The sequence below is a fragment of the Mastigoproctus giganteus genome, chromosome 11 (genome assembly GCF_048544385.1).
Source record: "Mastigoproctus giganteus isolate SK-2022 chromosome 11, ASM4854438v1, whole genome shotgun sequence".
NCBI lineage: Eukaryota > Metazoa > Arthropoda > Arachnida > Uropygi > Thelyphonidae > Mastigoproctus > Mastigoproctus giganteus.
In genome coordinates, this window is record NC_143585.1 from 86518155 (window position 1) to 86542734 (window position 24580).

General features: G+C 36.7%; 1 protein-coding gene across 1 annotated transcript in view; it reads left to right on the forward strand.

Moving 5' to 3' along the window:
* Positions 1-24580, forward strand: part of LOC150078220 (leucine zipper putative tumor suppressor 2 homolog) — a 106175-nt gene that overhangs the window by 44390 nt on the left and 37205 nt on the right. Inside the window, exon 2 of the mRNA XM_090384224.1 lies at positions 10967-11235. Coding sequence (XP_090240350.1) covers positions 10990-11235 — 246 coding nt within the window. The 5' untranslated portion in view covers positions 10967-10989. The remainder of the gene's footprint in view (positions 1-10966; positions 11236-24580) is intronic.

Consider the following 24580-nt stretch of genomic DNA (forward strand, 5'->3'; position numbering starts at 1 on the left):
TCAAAATAGCCGTTCTCAATTCCTCTTGACGCTTAAATACACGTCGCAAAACAGTTAAAAGCATTAAATGCAGTTTGTGATTGAATCAATAAGAATTTACCCTCTCTGGAAACAAAACCAGTGATCAATTTCAACTGATTCCTGAAGTCAGTGTAATAGTGGCACTCTAAGAGGATATGATTCACATTTTCCTTACCCCTACAAAGACAAAGTGGGGAGGGAGACACCGAGTTTACAAAAGCTTACTGTTTAGACTTCCATGGCCAGACAGTAAGAATGCTCCATATAATCCGGGAGCAAACCACAACAAAAGTTCTTTCTTCCTGAATTCCTTTACATTTGGTAAATACTCTCTTGTAACTTTTCCAAACTCTGACATAGGCCAATCAGCTTGCCACTTATCAATGTAAATAGTGTGCAATCTTTTCAGTTCAGCTGTTATTAGAGGACTTAAATCAAGTTCCACATTATCAAGAGAAGCAGGATGAGCTTTTTTCAAATTGTATTTCAAATACATGTATTGGACTTCATATTGAATTTGCATCCTGCGTGGCAGGACCTGCAAAGCCACAGTAGAAATCGTCTCGTCTGGTGGCTTGTCTCAACCTGGAAAGATGACTTGCATTTTTCCTTAATATATCTTGCATGAGATATGAAGTTAAGACAATCATTCAGAATGATTCTTAAGTACACTGGTGTGCAAAACTTAAAGACTAACATTATTTCTAAAGGTTACACCCACAAAATCAAAGGAAACAGCCTATGGCGATTTGCATAAATATGGCCATCCAGTAGAACGCTGGTGCATATGCAAAAATTTGAATCGTGATGAGAGGCGTTCACATAAATAGATAAAAGAGCAGTTCAGCAGTTATGTGCAATTTACTGAATGGTCAGCACGATTGTTACAGATGTTCGATTGGTTTCATACAGTGCTACACACAACGAAATGGCCAATAGACACATCTGGATGACTTTACCCGTCGTCGAATAATTGGTAGGCTCGAGGAAGGCCGAAGTGCAAAGAGTGTAGCTGCAGAGTTCGTTTTCGCCCATAGCATCGTCTCATGCGTGGTTGGCCTTCAGAATGACAGGTACAGCTGTTCGAAGGACCAGTGGTGGTCCACGAAAAACAATGCCCAATGATGACCGCTATATACTCCTACAGGCCAAGAGGGACCGACACCAGACAGCGGGATACATTGCAAACCAGCTGTACAGGACGCAGGATATTGCAGTTTACTGTGGCCAGGCGACTCCACAAAGCTGGACTGTTTGCCCGACGGCCAGTATGCTGTGTCCCTTTAACACCTGCCCATCGGAGACACCGCGTACAGTGGTGCATTGAACTCAAGGACTGGACAGCAGCACAATGGGGTAAGGTACTCTTTACTGATAAGAGTAGATTTAGTCTCAGCAGTGATTCTGGACATCAGCTTATCTGGCGAGAGGGCACACTGTATCACCCCGCAAACATCACTGAAAGGGATCGATATGGCGATCGAGGTGTTCTCGTTTGGGGAGGCGTTACCTTGGATGCAACTCCAGATACTGAAAGGCAGTACTGTAACTGGTGCACGCTACTCTACTGAGGTAATCCTTTCCCAAATGTGTCTGTTTCAAGGTGCCATTGGCCCCAAGTTTGTGTTTATGGATGATAACGCTACACCCCATCGCACTGCAGCTGTCGATATGCTTTTGGAAAGTGAGGAGATTGTTCATATGGATTGGCCTGCCTGTTCCGCCAATCTAAATCCCATCGAACACATATGGGATGCTCTAGGGAGATGCCTAGCGGCACGTCCACACCCACAGAAAACGTTCACCAGCTGAAGATGGCACTGACAGAGGAATGGATGATGCTACCACAAGAACTTATCAACAGCATTGTTCTAAGTATCGACAGGCAGTGCAAAGCCTGCATTGACATTAAGGGTGGCAATATCTCCTTCTGAGGACCACCTCTTCCCTTTATTCTATCTTTGGCAGTGATGCATCTGTATCATGGCAGCCAGTACTATGGTGCCATTTTTGATTAAAGTCCCTCTGTACTATTTTGTTTCCATTGTTGTCTCGGTGTTGTTTCCTTCATCATTTCTGTACCTCATGAGGTTCCTTGCTGTGCTTTTCCCATATCCAGGCCACTCCTATGAGAAGCTACAGGTGAAAACCTGACTGGTCCTTAAATTTTGCACACCATTGTATATTATAGTTGGGTTGTATTTAATAGCTTGTCCCTTTTATCTAATTTGAGGAGGACGCACTCTGTCTAACCTACCTTTCAGCAACATTAGAGGCGTTTTACTAGTAGATGCTTGGAGCTGATGATCATCTAACCACACAAAATGTTGTGGGACTCCATTGCCTACCTCTTCAAGAGACTTCCTATAATTTCCTTTGACTAAGCTGGTCAGGTCATCTGCATATGCGATCATCGATATCGCATCTAAACGTTTGTTCAGCCATGGAGCTGAAAACTAAATTCCAACACAGGGGTGTTCCCCTGTGGGAAATCTCTGGTGACGTTTCTTGAAATTCGATTTGAACAACTAACAATCAGTGAACGCTGCAAAAAGTAGCTGGATAACAGGCTGTATAAACTTCGGCCTGCCAGAAACTCTCCAGGGAACTTTGCCACCAAAGGGTGTCAAAGGTCCCTTTGAACTCCACAAAGAGGCTGAGCAAATATTTAGTTGTAGTCTTTTGCTGAATCTTCAATAAAGAAGCAATGGCATCTTCAGTTCCTTTACCTTTTGTAAAACCAAACTCGGCAGGTAAAGAAAGTCCTTTAGAGACATAAACAGCCAAAAGGCGACTCGCTTTAATTTTTTCTAACGCCTTACCTACAATAGGGAGCAAGGCAATAAGCCTATTAACGACGGCTCAGATTCTGGTTTCTGTGGATTTTTGAGGAGAATTTTTAAGCTAGCAACGTTCCAGATTAATACCTTGGTTAAGACAAGAATTGAATAATGCCATGATGACAACAGGTACAGTCTTCCATACATGTTCGAGTACTTCTACTTCAATGCCAAATGTCCTAGTCTTTAGACCAGGACATTTGCCAGCATGCATGGACCCAATAGCAAGGTCTATCTCCTCAAAAGTAAAAGGAAGTTTTATTATTATTATTATTAGCTATAGGGTGCAAGGAAGCCTGAGACTTATGCTGCACTGGCCAAAAAAAAAAAAAAAAAAAAAAATCCCGAGTTACCCTGAGAGAGAGAGAGAGAGAGAAGTAGAAGGGAATCACCAAGAAAGAGAAGAACGATGATATCCAGCTCAGGACCCTGGGTGTGCCAAGCCCATACTCACCAGATGTGAGTCCCCGGGGTAATCAGGTGAACCTAAATAATCTGCATTTTTAATCCTGATTTTCATTAGTTTTTGGATCAGTACATACGTCTTTATCTTGATGAATAATGACATTTAGAATTCTGTGCATAGTTGGTTCTCGAGCATCAGAAATTTGAACTGAAAAAAACACTTCACCAGCTGGAATTTTGTAATTTATTAATTTATATTTGAGCCCCAAGGAACACTGTTTCTCTGAGTGCTCACCAAATGCTCCCAAGAAGCCTTTTTTCTCTTGTAAATCTCATTATCATAATTTCTGCGAGCTTGCTTATACAGTATTTGTTTTGTAAAATAACATGTTAGACCGGGAGTTTCGTGTCTCTCGATAATCTGGCAGAACTAATTATCTACAAAATAGTTATTACAGTATTTTCGGATATTTTAAATTATCAAAACCATGCACTTTCGAAACTCCTCGGTCTACCCAAAGTCTACTAACACGACGAAAGATGGAGAATAGGGCTTCTCGTGCCTAAAGACACTGTTGTTGCAGTGGAGCTAGAATACAGAGACAATATTAAAACTGTTTCGTCAGTCGTTTTAGATATCCAAATACAAGCGATTTTAAGCTTGTTTTTGCTTTAATTTCTGCACATTGGCTGAATCCATTATAAAAAGCAACAATGGCTATGAGATGCCAGAGTTCTGTATCTCTAAAAGGTTGACTGACCTCCTAGCTGATGCTGTTTCATCCTTGTGAGCAAAAGCAAACTGAAAATTATTGCGATTTTGCAATCAGGTATATCTTTGAAAATCTCCAGCACCCAACTTATTCTCCTGTCCTCTCTCACCTTTAGACTTCTTCCTTGAAATGAAGAAATCATTTCAGGACCGCAGATTTCAGACTGAGGACGAAAAAATTAATCAAGTGGAAGTCTGATTTTCTACTCAAACTGAGGAGTTCTGTTCAAGAAGCTTGAAAGAGTTTATCCACAGATGGAAAAATGTGTAGCGACATAGAGAAGGAAGAAATTACTGTCCCAGTTTCAACTCACTAAATAATATTTCTAGGTGAGAATAAATACTTATTGATTGCCCCTCGTATAAGGTAAATAAAAAATAATTTTAAATTGTGTTGATCTTTACACATAATTTAAATGAAATTTATTCACTGAATTTTTTTGAAAATGAAAATAATTTAAAGTTAAAAAATATTGAGACTTTTAAAATGAATAGTAAGTCTCTATGCATATTTAAATAAATTATTTATATTTGTTTACGACATTCACACAATGATAGTTCTTTATAATCTTTGATTATTAATCATTAAAATTATGAATAGAAATATTTCTTAATGCACAATCCTTTAATGATTAATGCACAATTATTGGAAATACACATTCCTTTATTTATTAATTTTCCTTCTTTAATATTAAAGATATGGAAATATTTCTTAAATCTATTTTTATTAAATCAAAAATAGCCTACCAATTTTGATATACCGCTCAAATTAGTAAATTTAAGAGTAGTAATCTATTTAATAAATTAGTTACAAACATGGTGTGTATACTACTCTTAAATTTATCTGTTTAATGAATTTAAGAGTAGTGCATCGATTCAATATACTACACTTAAATGTATTTCATAATTTTTGTAAATTTCTTTCTAATATAGCAAAAGAATAATCAATATTCTTTTGCTATATTAGAAATTTGATTATGCCAGAACATTCAATTTTTTTACCTCCTCATTTAATATAATTGGAGATAATTAGCGCTGGCCACAAGTATATTCAACGGGTTCTGTTAAGCAGGGCTCCGCACCTGTTTCTATCGAACAGGGCCCGTGTACAAATGGTCTAAATAATAATATCATATGCATCTTTCTGCATTTCTATCAACGAGCCTACCACTATCTAAATGTCTAATGCCCACATTATCGTCACTCCAAGAGCACTTGAGCAAGTCGACTTGAAAATTACTTTGAGTGTACACTTCATTCTCAATGTGTATGTTTCGTTTGATATTGAACATTTAAAATAGTTTCCATAGAATGAAGAAAATTTCCATATAACGATGGATTACGAGAGATTTAACTGGAAACGCATTGTTTGCACCTCTGGCTTCCAGGCAATTAGTGCTGCTGCTGCTAAGCATGAATTAAGAGTCAAAGGGATTACCATTCTGCAACTTAGGGGTATTGGTAAAACTTATTCGTCTGTTCCACATACACAGAAGTCGCGCTGGTCATGATCTGATTGGTTAACGTTTACCAGTATTCAGCACAGCAGGCAAATAATTCATTTGAAATAAATACAGTAAATGAACTTGTAGACTTAACGTTAATTTTCTTATTATCTGGATCGGTGTTTTGTATTTATATTTTGCAGTTACAAAATATAATGTTTATACCATATATTTCAATTTTTTTTTCAAGGTAAGTAATTTTATAAAAAAATATAACAATGTGAAACTTATTTGTTAGTATATGCTTATAGCTTCGATTCTCAATATGATTTCAAATTTTTAGCATTGCTTATAAATATCACGAAACTTACCTCCTAATCCGTATGGTTAAAATATGATGAAGAAATTAAAATGAAAATTTTTTCCTCGTTTTAATTTCTTTTTCCGTGCACTCTTTTACAGTAATTTAGAATTTAGAGTTTATTTCCAGAATTTCAGAATGGTTTTGTTATTTTTGTTGTTTCATTATATGATACGTGAGATATGTTGTAATTCTCTTCTTTTTCAATAAACTAATAATAATTATTTACGCCTTATTTTATTTTTTAATCCAAATATTTTGGGGCTGAAAATCTGATTTCGCTTATTGGCAGCACATAAGGTCCCAGCGGACCTGTGTTTTGTAAAATATGTATTAAAATCGTTAAAAAGAATAACTAGTCATTATTATTGTATAGTATCATTTACTAAAGTGATATTATAAATACTAAATATTTGTGTAATATTTTAAAATACTTTTTTATTCCTTACCACAATCGACCGTTCTTATGCTACGTAGGTACACTGATCATTTTTAAGATCAGTGTATAAATAAATACTGTACAGTATTTATATAGACAAAACAAAACATAAATTTTTTTATGCAAATAATTTACATGATATAAATATCTTTAAAAGTAATGGAAACACAGACTTAATAATTTATATAATATAAAATAATTTATTTTCACCTTAATACCTTATAAATTAAATTAATTATTTTTAAATTTTTAATTATTTCTTAGTTACTGTAAAATTTGAAAAAATACAAAAATAAAAAAATCACTATTGCTAAAACATTCCGTATAAGTTTTGCACAAGACCACAGGGCCCCGCAAATAATTCTTGAACGGTGTCCTACAAATTTTGGGGCCAAGCCCTAAAGATAATAATTTCCTTTTCGATAAAAAAAAAAATATTATGGCTCTACCTAAACATCAACTTTATATATTAGTTGTAAATTCAAATAATAATGTGGAAAGAATAACTAAAATTTTATCTCATAAAGGATTGAACAATTTCGTATAATAATTTTTACTTTTTAAAAATGTCTCTTTTAGCCAACAATGTTTTCTGTAATTAGTAAATGCATATTTTAAATGGAATTTAAAAGTCATTTAATAGTAAAGCGCTCATTCATCCAGTATAAAAGCCTTTATATTTTTACGATCACATGAAATTTCATATGTTTATTGGTTAATATAAGGTGTTTTATAAAAATGGTCATTTTTATTAAAAAAAAAAAAAACTGGGGAATTACTCCATTGTTAACCAAACTATCAACTTCAACCACTGGTGGCAGGCTTTTTATTCCACTGATCTACAAGACACTGCCCGAAAGTTAACTTCAAGAGATTCAGCATTCTGTTACTCCATATAATTTTGTATTTGTGCTCCCTTCTTGTCTCTTGAGCCAATGAAAATATACCTTCCTTGTTCATTTTACCAAATTCACTTCAGGGCCTTATGTATATTTTTCTGTCATCCTACTTTAAGATGTATAGTTACTAAGCTCTGTTGTCCACCTTTTAAGCTGTTCTTCATATGGACTTCTATTAGCACCCCTTAAAATTCAATCCATTTTCCCTTCTCTGAACTGTTTTTAGACGATCTATATCTTTTTTTCAATTGTGACCGCCTGACCTGAACACAATATTCTATATGCGGTCTCAACATCGTCTCTTACAGAGGGAGGATGACATTCTTCTCTACCTGTGAAGTAGAGAAGGATTATATCATAGATAGGACACAGTGTGCCTTCCTGTTGCCTGTTAACACTGCATGGAAAATTTCATGTCTGACCGAATCGTAACCTCTAAGTGTCCCCCCCCCCCAACTCGTAAGTAAGGCTTGTATTTCTGTTGCATTTAGATGCATTAAACTTTAGTTGCTATTTTTTTTTTTTTTTTTTTTTAAGACCATTTTTGCAAATCCATCGTTTTGAAGCACTCGCTCTGAGGTATGTCCATGTATGACTACTCTGTTTACCTATCTTTCAGCCAACCCTTGAACCAACGAAGGATCTTGCCATTAAGTGGTGAACTCCATATTTAGTCTACAGAGCAGTTTCCGGCATACCCCCACCCCATCTCCAACCCATGCACTGTACTATTAGTACTAATACTAACCAGTACCGCTAATATAATATACCACTAATAATATAATATTTTAATATAATAGTAATATAATACTAATACTGTACTTACTAATACTAACACTAGGTGGTAGATGACTTCATCAACCAGTGCAATACCACTACTTTGCTTATTGGAGGCTTGAAGCAGTGAAACCCATGTTTAGTCGCTAGAGCAAAGTTTCTGGCATTCCCCTCCCTCCCCATCTCTTTCAATTCGTGCACGGTACTAATTACTGTAGGTTTTAATACCTTTTTTGTGTTTGGGGTTTTCATAACAAAAAAAAAAAAAAATCCCAACTTACTTGCTCCAGATTATATAATAGTCTTTCATGAAGAATCTTATCAAAAGCTTTACTGAAGCTGAGGTAAATAATATCAAAGTTGTTCCTTGCATCCAGCTGTTTTATAATTTTGTCATAATAATTAACTAGATTAGTCATGCAAGACTTCCCTTTCACTAACCAATGATGTGATCCATTAAGGATACCATTCCGATCGAGATGGTCCTGTATTGTATCAGGGACTCCATGATTCTATCCGCTATTGAAGTCAAACTTACGGGTCTGTTGTTTCCCTTCACGTTTTTTGTACTTTTGTGGTTTGGGGAGACGTTAACGTTTCTCCAGTCTTGGGAGGGAGGGAAATCACTCAGGAGTCTAATGAAGATCTCATTAACATCCTCAACAGGATGCATATCAGTCACTTCTGTAGCCTTCACCTAGCTTCATTGTTTTCTCCATATTCTCTTCTTTGAGACTGATGTATCACTTAATTGCAATGTCTAACTCCTTGTCACTGATCCATCGTGGTCGAATGGCCTTTCAACCGTAAAAATCGTTACCTATTCAACTCGTCTGCCACTTCTACTAGGCTTCCTGTCTGATTTACTCTCTTCCTTTTTTATATTCGTGCACGAAAAGAACTCTTCGTCTCCATTTTTGGCTCTCTTTGATAGAGCTTTCTCGTACTCAGCTTTCACTCGCGTTACTCCATCCGTGGTTTTGTTACAAATGATGTGTAATATTCATCTTTCCCTTGCAAAACTTCACTGGAACTAATGCGTTGGTAACTTCCTGGCTAAATCCTTTGAGTACTTCTCGTAATGAACTCATTTGAGATAAGTTACATTATTTTTCCGAAAGTGCAAAAATTTGCTTATAATTTACTAGGTATTAGTAATGGCCGCATGGTGCAAGAAAGGCTATGGCTTATGCTGCACCAGCCAAAAAAAAAAAAAAACCCGAAGTGCAGTCCAATCTAAACATCTCCCCCCGTAACTTGTACAATTTGAATAGTTTATTTCATGGAACTGGACATTTTTATGGAAATACGGAGAGTTTTATCGGAAGGCAGGGGTGAGACAATTTTTTAAAAATTTGTTTTTGAGCCAAAATCTACATTTTTATATACAGGGCTTCGCAAAAGTGACTATCTTTTATTTGGCTAAATAACATGAATTTCATAAAAATGTCCAAATGACATGATTATACGCATATTTTTCTACAAAATTTACATAGTATTTTGTAGAAAAATATTATGCTACAATTTTATTTTTTTGAAATTTACCTTATTTAGCCTAATATATATATATAATTAATCTATTATGAAATATTGGAATAGATGTAAAAGGTATGTCAGATCAGATTAATGCCATCAATTGTAGATTGAACATTACATCAGTCTGTAATCTAATTACTATAGTAAGAGTATAATTGGTACTATATAGGTACTCCAAGTGTATTAAAACATTGGCATAAAAGTACTCTGTGGGCCATAAGGCCAAAAGAACCTATAAAGACTAAGATAGCCTGTGCTGGTCTACATTGCTATACCCTAGAAATAAACATATAATTAGCAAAATTATATAAAATAGAATAATGATTATATATATTCGGATACATTGAATGGAACCTTTTCAAGGGCTAACTCCATTTAATATATCCTTACAATAATTAGCAAGGCTATCTGTTTCTGATTGTTATCTGCCTGTTTAATTAGGTCCAAATAATAAACTTAAAGGCGTTTTATGCTAAACTTTAAATTTAACAGGAAACAGGCAAGATAACATATAGCCCGACAGATAGCTTTGAAACGAATATACAGGATATAATACAGAAAAAAGGGGTGCCAATCATAATTTTCATTTCAGTTTTGGTGATTTTTTATTTATTTTATACATGTGCAAAAGAAAGCTTATGCCGACATAAGGAGAAAGGATATATATATATATATATATATATATATATATACTACTACTACTACTACTACTATTGGTGTTCTAGAAAATTATATATTTTATTTCTATGCACTGCAATCGACCATTGCTTGAAGTCGCTGAACTTGCACGGTTCACACACTGTCCTCCGATATTTGATTACTCTACCTGCTTTTTATAACTTGGTGCAGAATTCCATGGGACATGTATTCTCTGTTTCTAAATTTCCCGTCTTTAAAAAACACACGCACACAAAACTCAAAATATGTTTTTTAATTTTGTTAATATCTTTGAATATTTTTTCTGACATTTAGACATTCATCTGTGATTTTTTTTATTCCTTTATGTTCTGAAATTTGTTTTTATATTTTCGTACCTTCCACCCAGTTGCTGTTGATCAGTACTTATTCGAAGTGTGTCTGATAGCTAACAATTAAATACTGTATACCCTTTTCCCTTCATATTTTCTACTAATGCCGATCTTTGTTAATGAGCCTGTTTTGTTGCCGAATTTTCTTTTCTACACCAAACACAAATAAACTATGGAATATTCAAGCCTGCTTCTATTTTTCTCTTTGTTAAGTTAGTACACGTTCAGAAGTCTTAAAGTCAATAGTCTAGATGGGAATAAGTGACCAAAATATTAGAAGTGCGATTCATTAATGTAAAAATTGTATATTGTGATTATTCATACCATTACAATGTTCTTTTTTCTTTTTTTTTTAAAGAATCATTAATTCTAAACACACGGATAAATGTATGGCCAAATATATTTAAAATATGTTCTGAAATGTGTACTTTTTTATTTTTTAGATGATCACTAGTTGGTGGCCATCATGATTAGTATGAATCCTTCCGGGAATACCCCCTATAGTGACAGTTGTCCGGGGGGTTCTCGGGAAGGGCCCTATTCACCACCATCAAGTGGATTGGGAAGCTCAGAAAGTACTCATGGCGTCCGTAGTAATCCAAGTAATGATCCGAGTGCTCGAAATAGCAGTGAGGAATCGCATATTTATGAAGATATTGATATACAGGCTCCGCCAAAGCTCGCTCCGGTGAGCGGAGTCTTAGGATCACAGGTATGCTTTAAATATTTAGTACAAGCGATAAAGTTCTTTTACTAACGTTATGGGCCTTCAGTATAATCTGTGTATTCCAAATATTATAATTTGGCTTATTATGACAAGCTTGATGTGCTTTACACCGTGCTTCACTGTCTTGAATTTTGTTCTTCCTGCAGTTAAGTCCAAAAAATTTTAGCGTTCGCACGGATAACAGCCGCTATTCGCCTAGCCATTGACTTCAATAGATGGCTGAAGATATCCGTAGGGATCTGCAGCCATGCTGCTTGCAAGGCTTTCCACACGCTTGATGTGCTTTACACCGTGCTGCACTGTCTTGAATTTTGTTCTTCCTGCAGTTTAAGTCCAAAAAATGTTAGCGTCTCTGCACTTTGAAAATTTACAAAAATCCTGTTTCGGGAAACTTTAAGCTGGTTTATCAATCGTAAATCTTAGGCTGGTGTTTGAATGAATGATTTTTATTATGCACTAAATGGATGCATGATGTGTGATATAGTTTCTGACGATCTCAGGCCAACTGACGTGCCGCGACGTAAGTAATTGCGTTTTTACTGATTAGCGAAGCCTTGCCGTTTCTTGAATAGGTTGTCTACCTGTTGGTGAAAGAGCAGTTTAGGGTTACACCTGAACCAAAATCGCAATGCGAGATTGCTTTCAACATCAATAACCTGCTAACCAAAAAAAAAAAAAAAAAAAAAACTGTTGTTGGGGTAGTTCCATCTATAACTTGACTTGAAAATTCTCACTGGATGCCCTCTGAAAGGCATCCAGTGAGAAAATTCTGACTGGATGCCCTCTGAAGGGCATCCAGTCAGAATTTGTGTGCTGTGAATTTGCCAGTCAGAACTTGTGTGCGGATGTGTTTTCTAGTGCCCGTATATTGATAAATACACAGCGTCTAATCAACCTGGAAATATTTTACCTGCTATCCTGGTTAATATACACTCGATGATCATTGAATTATAACCACTTTCCTAATACCTTGTTGAGCCACCGTTCGCACGGATAACAGCCGCTATTTGCCTGGCCCAGTGGTTTTCAACCGGGGTTCCACGTAATTTGGGTTTAAGTTACTTAAACTTATTATTATTTTTTAATTTATATGTTTATTTCATTATAAAAAAGTGTACAGTATCTTTTTAATTTTGTGGTGATCTATAATTGATGTTTACTTAGTACCTCTGTATAAAGAATAAAATTATATACTGTATATATGTATATGAAATGTAATTTTTATAATTATATTATTGTAAAATATCATATAACACATATATATTTTTTAATATTTAATATATATATATATATATATATTATTAGAGTTAAGTCAATGGTGGTAAGTTATAATGTATATTATATTATATAATGTTATAATGTATTTAATGTATAATTAAATTTGTGTCGATTTAATATTATATATTAGAAATAATATTATAAATTAGATATAAATTAACTGTCCTATTTGCTTTTTACATACTTGGATATATATATATATATATATATACACACACACACAGAATCGGATCTAACAGGGAGAGAATTGAGTAGGGGTGCCGTTATTAAAAAAAGGTTGGAAACCACTGGCCCCTAGCCATTGCTTCAATAGATGTCTGAAGATATCCATAGGGATCTGCAGCCATGCTGCTTGCAAGGCTTTCCACAGCGTCGAAATACTTGATGGTTGCGTGTCCATACGCCCCACTTCCCGTTCCAAAGCATTCCATAGGTGTTCAATTGGATTGAGGTCAAGAGAACTTGGAGGCCAATCAAGATGAGTGATATTTTCGCTGTGTTCCTCGAACCACTCGTGCACAGCGCGGGCCGTCCAGTGACACAGCGCATTATCGTATTGGAAGATCCCGTTTCTGTCCGGGAAAAAATGCAACATAGTCTAAAAGCTGCCAGTAGACCTCACCAGTGAAACGTTGGTCAATATGCACCAGGAATCCTCGTTCTTGCCACAAAACATGCCCCCATATTAAGCAACAACCACACCTGCCCGGATAGTGGGCAACATGCACGATGGGTCCATGGACCTGTGTTGCTTGTGCCACACGCGAAGGCGTCCGTCGCCGCGTTGCACTATGTATTTGGACTCGTCCAACTAGTACACTCGTTTCCAGTCCTCCAGTGTCCAACCTGGTGTTAACACCACAGCATTCGTTGTCGACGAGGATCAGCGATGAGGAGAGGGTGTCTCGTGGATCGTCTGCTGTGGAATTCCATATATTCAAGTGTGCGGCGCATCGTCATTTGGGATATTGCATTCCCCATATTGTATTATGATGTCAACTTTCGCACCTGCAGTTGAGTCCGTAGAATACTCTGGATCCCTACGCTCACCACGAACATCCACCTTGCGCAATCCTTTACATTTCTGTCGGTGAGAGGTGGTTTGAACCATTCGACACCATTCTTTGTATATCTTAACCACAGAGCGCCAAGGGCAACCGACTAGTCGTGCCATTTCCGATATGGAAACACCAGATGCACAAACTCCCCAATCATGCCACTTTAAAATTCCATTATGTACGGGGAGGTCACAATTCAGTTATTACTGTGTGTGTGTGTGTGTGTGTGTGGGATACAGTATATGTGTGTGTTGAATAGGATAACAAGAAAGTGGAAATAAGAAGGTAGAAAAATGGGGAAGGAGTCTAGTGCAGTCAAGGGCAGCAAATGCTAAACTTCAGCAAAGCATGGACAATAAAGTGATATATACACCGATGAGCCAAAACATTATGACCAGCGACTCGTTATGCAAATCGAAGCAACTGCAGGTGAACTACGGCGCGTGCGTGGGTCGGGATACGTTATAAAAAACACCTGATGCTGAGCTCCATTAATCAGTGTTGCTCTTGTTCTTCAGATGGGAAAGGCAGCAGACTTAAGCGAGTTTGACAAAGGCCAAATTGTAATGGCCAGACGACTGGGTCAGAGCATATCCGAAACGGTATGGCTGGTGGGATGCTCACGGTCAGCTGTGGTTAGTACCCACCGAAAGTGGTCCTAGGAGAGAAAACCCACGAACCACCAGCGAGGTGTTGGACGACCACGGCTCATCGATGCTCGAGGTGAGCGAAGGCTCTCCCAGATGGTACGTGGCAACAGAAGGGCAACTCGCCAGTAATTGGAATGTTGGGGATGGGAGTAATGTGTCACAACACACAGTACATCGAACGCTGCTGAAAATGGGGCTGTGTAGCCACAGGCCGCTCCGAGTGCCCATGCTAGCCACGGTTCACCGCCGACAGCGCCTACAATGGAAACGCGAGCATCGAAACTGGACCTTGAGTGATTGGAAGAAGGTCATCTGCTCCGATGAATCACGTTTCCTGTTGCACCATGTGGACGGCTGGGGATACGTGTGCGTTGTTTACCTGGGAAAGTGATAGCGCCCGGATGCATCATTGGACGAAAACAAGCCGGTGGTTGCAGTGTCATGCTTTGGGTGATGTTCTGCTGGGATACCCTGGATACAGACATCCATGTGCCGGGCACTCTGATGTTTACCACCTACTTTTTACAGACTCTCTCAAGGTAAGGCCATATATATGTACTGTGAAAAAAATAATAATAAAACAAAATAAAAAATAAATAATAAATAAATAAAGTAAAATTTTTTTACTTTATTTATTTAATTATTATTATTTTTTTATTGATTTATTTTTATTTTATTAATCTTTTTTTTTTACAGTACGTACATATGGTCTTACCTTGATAAAATCTGTAAAAACTGAACAGAGCAACGAGACGGAGATGAACTTATGTTCTAGGAGCCGCCCATACATAAAATACATACATATCTAAACATCATTGCTGACCAGGTACACCCTTTCATGGAAACGGTCTTCCCTCTGGCGGTGCAGTCTTTCAGCAGAATGCCATACTGCCCGGATTGTTCAAGACTGGTTCGCGGAACATGAGGAAGACTTCCAGGTATTGCCGAGGCCTCCAAATTTACCAGAGATCAGTCTCATCGAGCATCTGTGGTTTGTATTGGAACGGTAACTCTGATCTGTGCTATCTCAACCACGGACCTTACAGTAGTTAAAGAATCTGCTGGTTAAGTGTTGGTATCAGATACCAGACACATTTAGAAATCTTGTAGCGTCCATGCCTCGCCGGATACGAGCTGTTTTGCCTGCACGTGGAGGACCATCATCATATTAGGTAGGTGGTCATAATGTTTTGGCTCATCGGTGTATATATAAAAATAATAATAAGTTAAAGAAAAGAAAGTGAGGGAAACAAAAAAAAAATTAAGAAAAAAAGTGAGGGAGAGACAGAGAGTGAAGATAACTAATAAAATATAATATATGCATAATAAGAAATATATAATTACAAAATTGATAAAATAATAATGTTACCACACAACTTACCAAACCGGGTCTTATCGGGTGCCAACGGCAAGGATTGCAAGCAAATTAGCAACATGTCTTCATTTCTGATGTAAACTACAAGCCAAAGAATAAAAAGCATAAACATAAATAAAAGGAATGAAGAGAAGTTTCTGAAAATTTGTTTTTTATATAATTGATCATTTCAGTGAAGGGGAACACATTTCACCATAATACCGTAACGTAAAAACCCACAGAATTCCAGTTATCCGTATTATCGCAAATGCAATAAGATCGACTTGACTACCCGTTTATAATAGATTGCGCTATCAGAAAAGCCCAATAAACCAGTGCAAATTGTTTTTATTATTTTTTTTGTCGTGACCTTCAGAAATGTATTTTAGAAAAATATCACAAAGGTGTTCAAAATTGATTCTTATAACGGGAACATATAACGATAAAGTGTAGTGCAATTTCCATTATAAATATGACCTTTTAGAGAGATAAATAGCTTAGTTATATAGCGAAAATTTCAACTTCCGAGGTCTTGGAACAAAATTCCAAAAAAAAAAAAAAAAAAAAAAAAATGTGTTATTGGGTTCACATTACGATATTTTCACAATACCTCCATTTATTCCTACAGATGCAAAATACGTTTCCATATTTTTTTCAGTTTGCTCCGGCCGGCAAAAACTTACGTATAGTCGAATTTCCGTTAGTCGAGTATTACGTAAGTCAAGGGAGTTCCTGTATTATAATTAAAATGCGTGTAACGGTACTGAAATTTATCCTGCTCATATGAATACAGAATAAAAATTTTTCGTAGTTGTCGCTAACAGAAGCATGCAATGGATCAGTGGTTTTCACCCTTTTTTGGTGAAACACTCATTTCAGTTAAATGTTTTGTTGTTGAATCTGTTACAGTTAATCGAAAAATATTGTATTCTCATTATATACAGAGTAGTTATAAATTTTTTTTTGATTATTTTTAAAAATCAATAACAAAAAAAACTCATCGAAAAATATAGTTTTTGCGTACTTTAGCTACATAATCTGCGATGGATTTTTCTTTCGCAGCGAAAATTTAAAATTCGACCATTCAAAACTCGATAGCCATTCTTTTATAATTGAAAAAGCCGTAACCATTCAGAATCACGGCGCATGTTAAATTTACTTCGTGTTTTGCTTTTTCTTATTATGGATCCTAGAATACGTCCAATTGCACATTTTGTAATTTGGAAACATTCTGCATATCGGGTTTAAACTGTTAGTATGTGTACCTCTTGGGGGTACGCAAGGACCTTTCAGGAAAGTGAATGAAGAGAGAAAAATATGGGTACAAGAGAAGAAGGATCAGTCCCAGAGAGTAGTTTCCAAATTTCAAAAAACAAACTTTTTAGCCCATGCTGCCTGAAAATTAGTACACATAAAATGTTCTGATTTTCCTTATTTTAATTAATCATGGGTATTTGTTTATTACTACAGATAAACAAGATATTTCTTGGAAGAAAAAAATACGGGGGGGGGGGGGCGTTTAGAAAGTTCGTGGCCTGAGTATGAAGGATTTATTTGAGGAGTCCAGTAACATGTTGCTTTTCAACCTAGTCCTCTTTGGTGTCAATACATTTGAAGAATGTTTTGACTCTAAACAGAAAGTTTTCTCTTGGACTTCCAGGAATGCATCCATTGCAGAAAACAATACTGTCGGTAAGAAACCCGAATCTTACGTGTTGGCTTCTTCTGAGCAATTTTAGACGACAGTATGTACCAGCAACCAGTATTTGCAATAGTATTTTCAATAGGGTTCAAATCTCGACTGTTGCCCTGCCAGTCCAACACTTTTAATTTCAGCATTTCTGAGGTATGAAAGGTCTGCATCTTAAGGGAGAAAAACGAGGTAAAACATTGGTGTGAGTATGTTTTAAGCGCTGTGAGACAAGAAGACAAACTCATCATTAAATCTAAATTGCATAAAACTTACCAATTCTGCTGTGTGCGAGTCCTGTTGAAAAATGCAGTTTTGTACGTGTCTGTGTGGTGATCCCTAATAACGGGTTTCAGGCACTCCTTCAAGATAACAGTGTAGGTTTCTGCATTCACCGTTCCGTTAATAAACTTAATTCGCCCAATCCCTTTTCTTGTTGTGCATCCCCAGACCATCTGACAGTCGGGGTACTTTACAGTCGGTGTTATGCTGTCAGGAAGGTATACTTCCAATTTTCGTTTTCTGACCTATTGCTTCCCATCCGAGCCATGCAAGTTGAATTTCGATTAGTCAGAAAAGATGACGGTGTCCCATTTCTCTTTTGTCCACGAAACATGCGTTTTAGCGCATGTTTCGTGGACAAAAACAAGCAAGTCACGTCTTCCTCATTTGCTGGGTTAACAAAGGCTTCTTCTTCTTCCTGGGCCGATAGGCATGCAGACCACATTCCGAAAGCTGTCTTTGGATAGTTTGTGCAGTTGTTTCAACACCAGAAGCCATCTCAAAGTACAGTTTTAGATCAGGAGGAGCATTAGCATGGCGGTTACAAAGGCATAGCCGTTGAAATATCGAACATATGGAGCCATGCTTACACCACTGCAAAACAGGATACTAATGAGTGTGTATACCCTTCGAGTACCCAGAATCATCTGTCCAGGTGACTGATGCTTCTGGGTAGCCAAGAGACCAGAACAGAACAACAGAACACACACATAATACACACAAACCTACGTCACACATCTGGCCCGTTTGTAGTGATACTGATCTTCACAGAGATACGAGGCGGAGATGAACCCACGTTCTAGGAGCCGCCCTTTACAAAAACACATGTCCATACCCTTCCAATGCCGTATTTATAGAAACGGCTGATGCAATAGAAGCTTTATCTGACTCAATACCTTCGCTTTGTGTCAAACAAAATGACCGTATCAAACAATATACGTTTCACTACAAATGTTACTTTTTTTTTTTAAGGTGATGCAGTTTTTTATCCGCTACTGTAAATATGTTTATTCCATCATAGCATAATCACATAAAAATCCTTGTTAGACTAGAAAGTCCTACATCAGTCAAGCATTAAACCATTAATGCAAACTGTTGATGGATATTTGGTTTGGTGAAAAAACTAGAGTTGCTGAAAATACTCAGCAGAATAGTTATTTCGGATCTATTCTTGCAAAGTAGAGGGTTAATCCGTTTCTGACGTGAGAAGGTAACATTCGTTAGAAAGGTCAGACGACCAACCCAGTACAAGATTGATTAGTAGCGCATCTGTGAGCACTGAAGGAGACAGAGAACATGACTGATAAGCTGATTTATGCAGCAGCCAGTGTCTTCTCTTATAATTAAAGAGCATTGTAGTCTTAACTTCTCCACCCCTTTAATAGTCGAAGTTCTGACACGTGAAGCATTTCGTTGCAAAACCATCTCTCTCTTTCTTGTTAATTACAAGACTTGCAGAGCAGAAGGAAGAAGAAGAGAGGTACGTAGCAGTTTTTGAAATTTGCCCTCCATATGCAACTAGTCAGCATGTCTGCTGAAACAAAATGATCAGAGTCAATGATTTTTCTGTGTTTTCCGCGAAAGCGATAAGACAAATAGAGGGGTATTGTTACTTTTTTAACCTTTTTGGTAGAATGGCTTTTTAGTAAGCCGCAGCAGGAAGGTCAGTGCATTGATTTGCATGAAGTAGTGTGTGTGTGTGTGTGTGTGTGTGTAAAGGGTCAGATCGTTATTTGCGACAACTTCATCTTCAGAATTCTAATTTGTCCTTCCAGTCCAATAGTCTTGCGTTAGTCTTCTGATACACAGGTTTGGTCTTCAAGAGGCGGGCGTAATTTAGAAAAGATTCTACTTTTAAGGTGAATAACCGTGTTTGTTTATAAGTGAGAAACTGCTAGCTATAAAAAAAAAAAAAAAAACAGTTGAAGTAACCAGCTTTGCTAATGGAAATTTAATGTTATATATGACGAATTGGGAAACGTCAGTCTTATGATGTTCAATAAGTTGCTGGTATTATATGGCATAAAATAGGCTCGAACTCCTTTCTCTTTCTTTAACTTTTGTTTTTGTTATTGGTCTTTGAGACTTTTATTTATTATTTCAGAACCATGAAAACGTATAACGTACGTTTTCATGGTTCAGGCCGGATACAATTGTACAGGCCTTGAATTGATCGAGTCAACGTGGTCGTTGAATATGACGATGTTCACATTCAACCAATTTTAAAGACGAAATGTGCACAGGGCATAATAGCATATGGGTTTAAATAACTATATAATATGGGTGTAGATACATAATAGTTTACCCATAAATTAAACTATGTACATAGTGAAAATGCATCGTTTTTAATTGTATCTCATATTATGGCTACCCTCAGGGCCGGATTTAGGTATTGCGGGCCCCCAAGCACAAAATGTTTTGGGCCCCCCAAAAAAGTTTAATTTTAAAAAATCTAAAAAATACACTTATTATTATCTCTTTATATATAATAAATATAAATACATATGCGACAAAGAAAAAAATTACTTACAAAGTTAAAAATATATATTATATTTCCGATTTATAATTAAATACATTCATTCACAACAAAATCATTATAACATTTTTTTCCTACTTTTGATGGAGGAAAATTGGTCAATTATATCATTGAAGCAAAGAGTTCGCAGCTTATCGTTAAGCCGACTAATTTTTCCTGAGACAGTCGTGCGCATATAGTTTTTTATTATTTTCAGTGTACTGAACAATCGTTCTCTAGTGCAGTTCGATCTCAAACTTAAATACAAACGTAAAATCGTTTCAATGTTCGGAAATGCTAGAAAAATGTTGTCCTGGCATATAAGATGGTATAGCTCTTCGTGATTGAACTTGGTATTAGGCCAAACCTTTCCATGTAGCCACGGATCAGTGGCATTTCTAGTTACTTTTTGTTTTATGTCTAGACGCTAAGCTACCGCCGAATCGTTATGTCGGGAGCTTGTAATTTTAAATTACAAGACTTGTAAATTTTGCCAAATAAAATCTAAACTAATCGACATCTTTTCGTGGGAAATTATGGGATTTTTTCCGGGGCCCCCGATGGCCCCCTAAGCTACTGTTTATTTTGCTTATACATAAATCCGGCCCTGGCTACCCTTCACAATGAGTTATCAAGCATTGCACTGCTTCAAATAAGTAACACTTCTGTAGTATAGAAGACTACTGTTATTTATTCTCGTGGATACCACCGCCCAGACGGCCAACAGCTTTGAAACGGTGCCGTCTGGGTGGTGGTATCCACTGAGAATAAATAATAGTAGTCTTCTATACTAGAGAAGTGTTACTTATTTGAAGTAGTGCAATGCCTGGTATCTCATTGTGTGAAGGTAGCCACAATATGAGATACAATTAAAAACAATGTCTTTTCACTACGTACATAGTTTAATTTATGGGTAAACTATGGTGTATCTACACTGATATATAATTATTTATCCTAGAATATTATTATTATTATTATTATTATTATTATTATTATTATTAGCCATATAGTGCAAGGAAGCCTAAGGCTTATGCTGCACCAGCAAAAAAAAAAAAAAAAAAAAAAAATTCCGAGTTAAATTTTTTAACCAAAGGAATTGCCAAGAAACAGAAGAATGATGATATCCAGCTCAGGACCCTGGGTGTGTCAAGCCCGTATTCACCAGATACGAGCCCCTATAAATAAAGTGACCAGATCCTTAGTATTCCAATGCGGGACAAAAGGAGAGAGGATTTTTCACTCCCCTAGAAACATATTTTTATATATAAAAATATTCACATACAAAATACAAATTAAATACATTGACTTCTTTGAATTAAACATAAAATAAAATATCAAACTTCTTAAAACTATATATATATATATATATATATATATATATATATATATATTTATTTGTTTTATTTTATTTATTATTTATTTTTTTTCAAAGAAAGGCTGAAATTCATTATACGGTACCTTTCATGTTACGCTGCGTAACGAACAGAATGTTGAGGGAAGGACGTGAACTTAGAAAAATAATTGTAATTAGAAAGGAAAAAAAAAAAAAAAACCACTTATTAGAGGGGTCATGTTTTTAATCAATTTTCATTTTTGTTTAGTGAAAAAATGTTAGTTTTTTTCTGTGAAATAATAATAATAATACATACTTCTTTTAACAATAAAAACAAGAGAAATTAAATAATATAATTAAATATATATTTACTCCCAGGGGCTCACATCTAGTGAGTATGGGTTTGGCACACCCAGGGTTCTGAGCTGGATATCATCATTCTTCTTTCTTGGTGATTCCCATTGACACTCTCTCTCTCTCTCTCTCTCTCTCAGGTTAACTCGGGAATTTTTTTTTTTTTTTTGGTTGGTGCAGCATAAGCCTCAGGCTTCCTTGCACCATGTAGCTAATAATAATAATAATAATAATAATAATAATATTTTTTTCGTTGAGTGAATTTTTCTTAATAATTCTTCATTACACAGTACTGCCATAAATACTGTCACAAAAGTAAGACTCCCGTAAATACAGAAAATCATATCACAGAGCTGTGGATTTTTCATCATGTGTAGTACAAATGTTTGGTTTTCTTTAACAGGTATCATCAACAAGTAAACGAAGTCAGTGAAAATGGAATGGGGAGATAAAGAAAACAGGACTACTGTCAAAATTCAAACTTCTGAAATCACTTGGAATAAGCCGAAGAATTGATTACAGGAGCAATTGATAGGCATAATGAAAAAAAGAGAATTGATGATAGGCCCCAGTCGGATCGCCCAAGAACCGTGAGGACCCCTGCAGCTATCAAGGTGGTGGAGAACAGAATTCGTAGGAGTCCCCTATGAAAAAAGGAAATCATGTCCAGAGAAATGGGACTATCACCAAGATTGATGGCACGCATAATCAAAAGTGACCTAGCGATGGGTACCTACTGTAGGAGAACAGGACAGTTCATAACTCCAGCTCTGATGGAATGGAGGTAAAAAAGATCAAGATCAGAGCCACTGCATCGTCGGTACACGAATGGTAAGCATCGACAGATACTCTTCACAGATGAAAAGATTTTTTACTATTCAGGAGAGTTACAACCGTCAAAATGACAAGGCGTATGCCCATAGCTCTGCAGAGCCATATCAGGCTGTTAGAAGGATTGAAAGGGGTCATTATCCAGCATCAGTAATGGTTTGGTGGGGAGTCTCCTACGACGGTGTAATAAAGATGCATTTTTGTGTTCAGGGAGTGAAAACTAGTGCAAGGGTGTACCTGAATGATATTCTGGAGCTGCATGCGAGACCCCTCAATCAGACTCTCTTCATTGGTCAGCAAGGCAAAGATCAACCAAACATGGCTGACAGACAATGTGCCCGAGTTCATCAAGCATGACGAATGGCCTCCTGCCAGCTCAGATCTTAATCCACTTGATTACCGTTTGTGGGCTATTTTGGAAGGGATGGTCTGTGGTAAAAGGCATACCACATTGGAGAGCCTGAAGAGATCACTGGAGCATGGATGTTGTGCGTACTGTTGATGAATGGCTGGAACGTTTGAGGTCTTCTGTAAAAAACAAGGGGGGGACATTTTGAATGAGTATTGTGTTGCTTCATTTGTTGGGTATTCAAGAACAAACCCACAGAGTTTTGAGTTCGTGTGTCTTTTTATTTTATGGCTATACGCAGTAATACATGTGACAGTATTTATGGCAGTACTGTGTATTTGCTATTTCTTCGTAAAATTCTTCACAATTAGCAAAATTGCACATAACTTGTAGTATTGCTTTCAGCGTTTCTACGGTCAGCTGTGTTTTTGTTGACGTCCACAAAAAACTCGAAAAAACTCTTTCCGTTGTACCATTGGTTTCCGGCAAATATAATGCAAATGATTTGCATTAAGTATGATAGCTATATGTCAAATCTGGGACATTTTCCTGGACAGTTTGCAATATGGGGGAAAAGGACCGAAATCCGGGACTGTCCCGCATAATCTGGGACGTCTGGTCACTTTAAATATAAAGAAAGTTTATTTTATTTTATGCTCTTAAATATTTTCAAGTGAAAACTTGATTAGTTTATTGCAGTGATCCAGTTGTGGGACATGTCAGGAATCAAATATGCAAACATCTCTCGGCTATGCTGTGAATGGAGGAGGTAATGTAAAGTTCGATTGTGCGATCCGAATACAGGCACTTCCCGACTTACGTAAGGGTTGCGTTCCTCGGAACTCCACGTAAGTCGGAATTTCCCAAAATGCTTATGTAGCATTCGCAACTATGTGTGTGCTAAATTTGATTGAAGCAAAAAAATTGTTCGAAGAACATGTAAATAGAATTATTCAATTTTTTATCTCATGCACAGGAAAAAATACAAAAGTGTACAAAATGACAAAAATTTCAAAATTATAAAATTACAAAAAGAGAGAGGCATAACGTCAGCAAGTTTTACCTTTCGAGCATCGTTTCCAGAATTAACTCTCCAGCTGATAAGCATGCGGCTGCAGAAGTAGAGGGCTGTGGAAACTTAGAAAGGATTTTTTCCAACACATCACAAAATTTCTCTGCAGCTGCAGAATCGGCACTGGCGACTTCACCTCATACTTTAATGTTTTGGAAACCAGCGCGATACTTGAACCTATTAAACCACTTGTTGCTTGCCACGAACTTTGCTTCTGGTTCGCCATAGTTATCCTTAATGCCTTCTAAATATTTCTTGCTTTTTCTTGAATGGCCATTAGATGCAGGGTCATTCACTTCTGAATCTGATTTTCCATCCATATTATTAATAGCTTTTCCATCTTCGACATAGCACCCAAACACTGTTTTGTGATCATTGTGAGCAAGTTTTACCTTTCGAGCATCGTTTCCAGAATTAACTCTCCAGCTGATAAGCATGCGGCTGCAGAAGTAGAGGGCTGTGGAAACTTAGAAAGGATTTTTTCCAACACATCACAAAATTTCTCTGCAGCTGCAGAATCGGCACTGGCGACTTCACCTCATACTTTAATGTTTTGGAAACCAG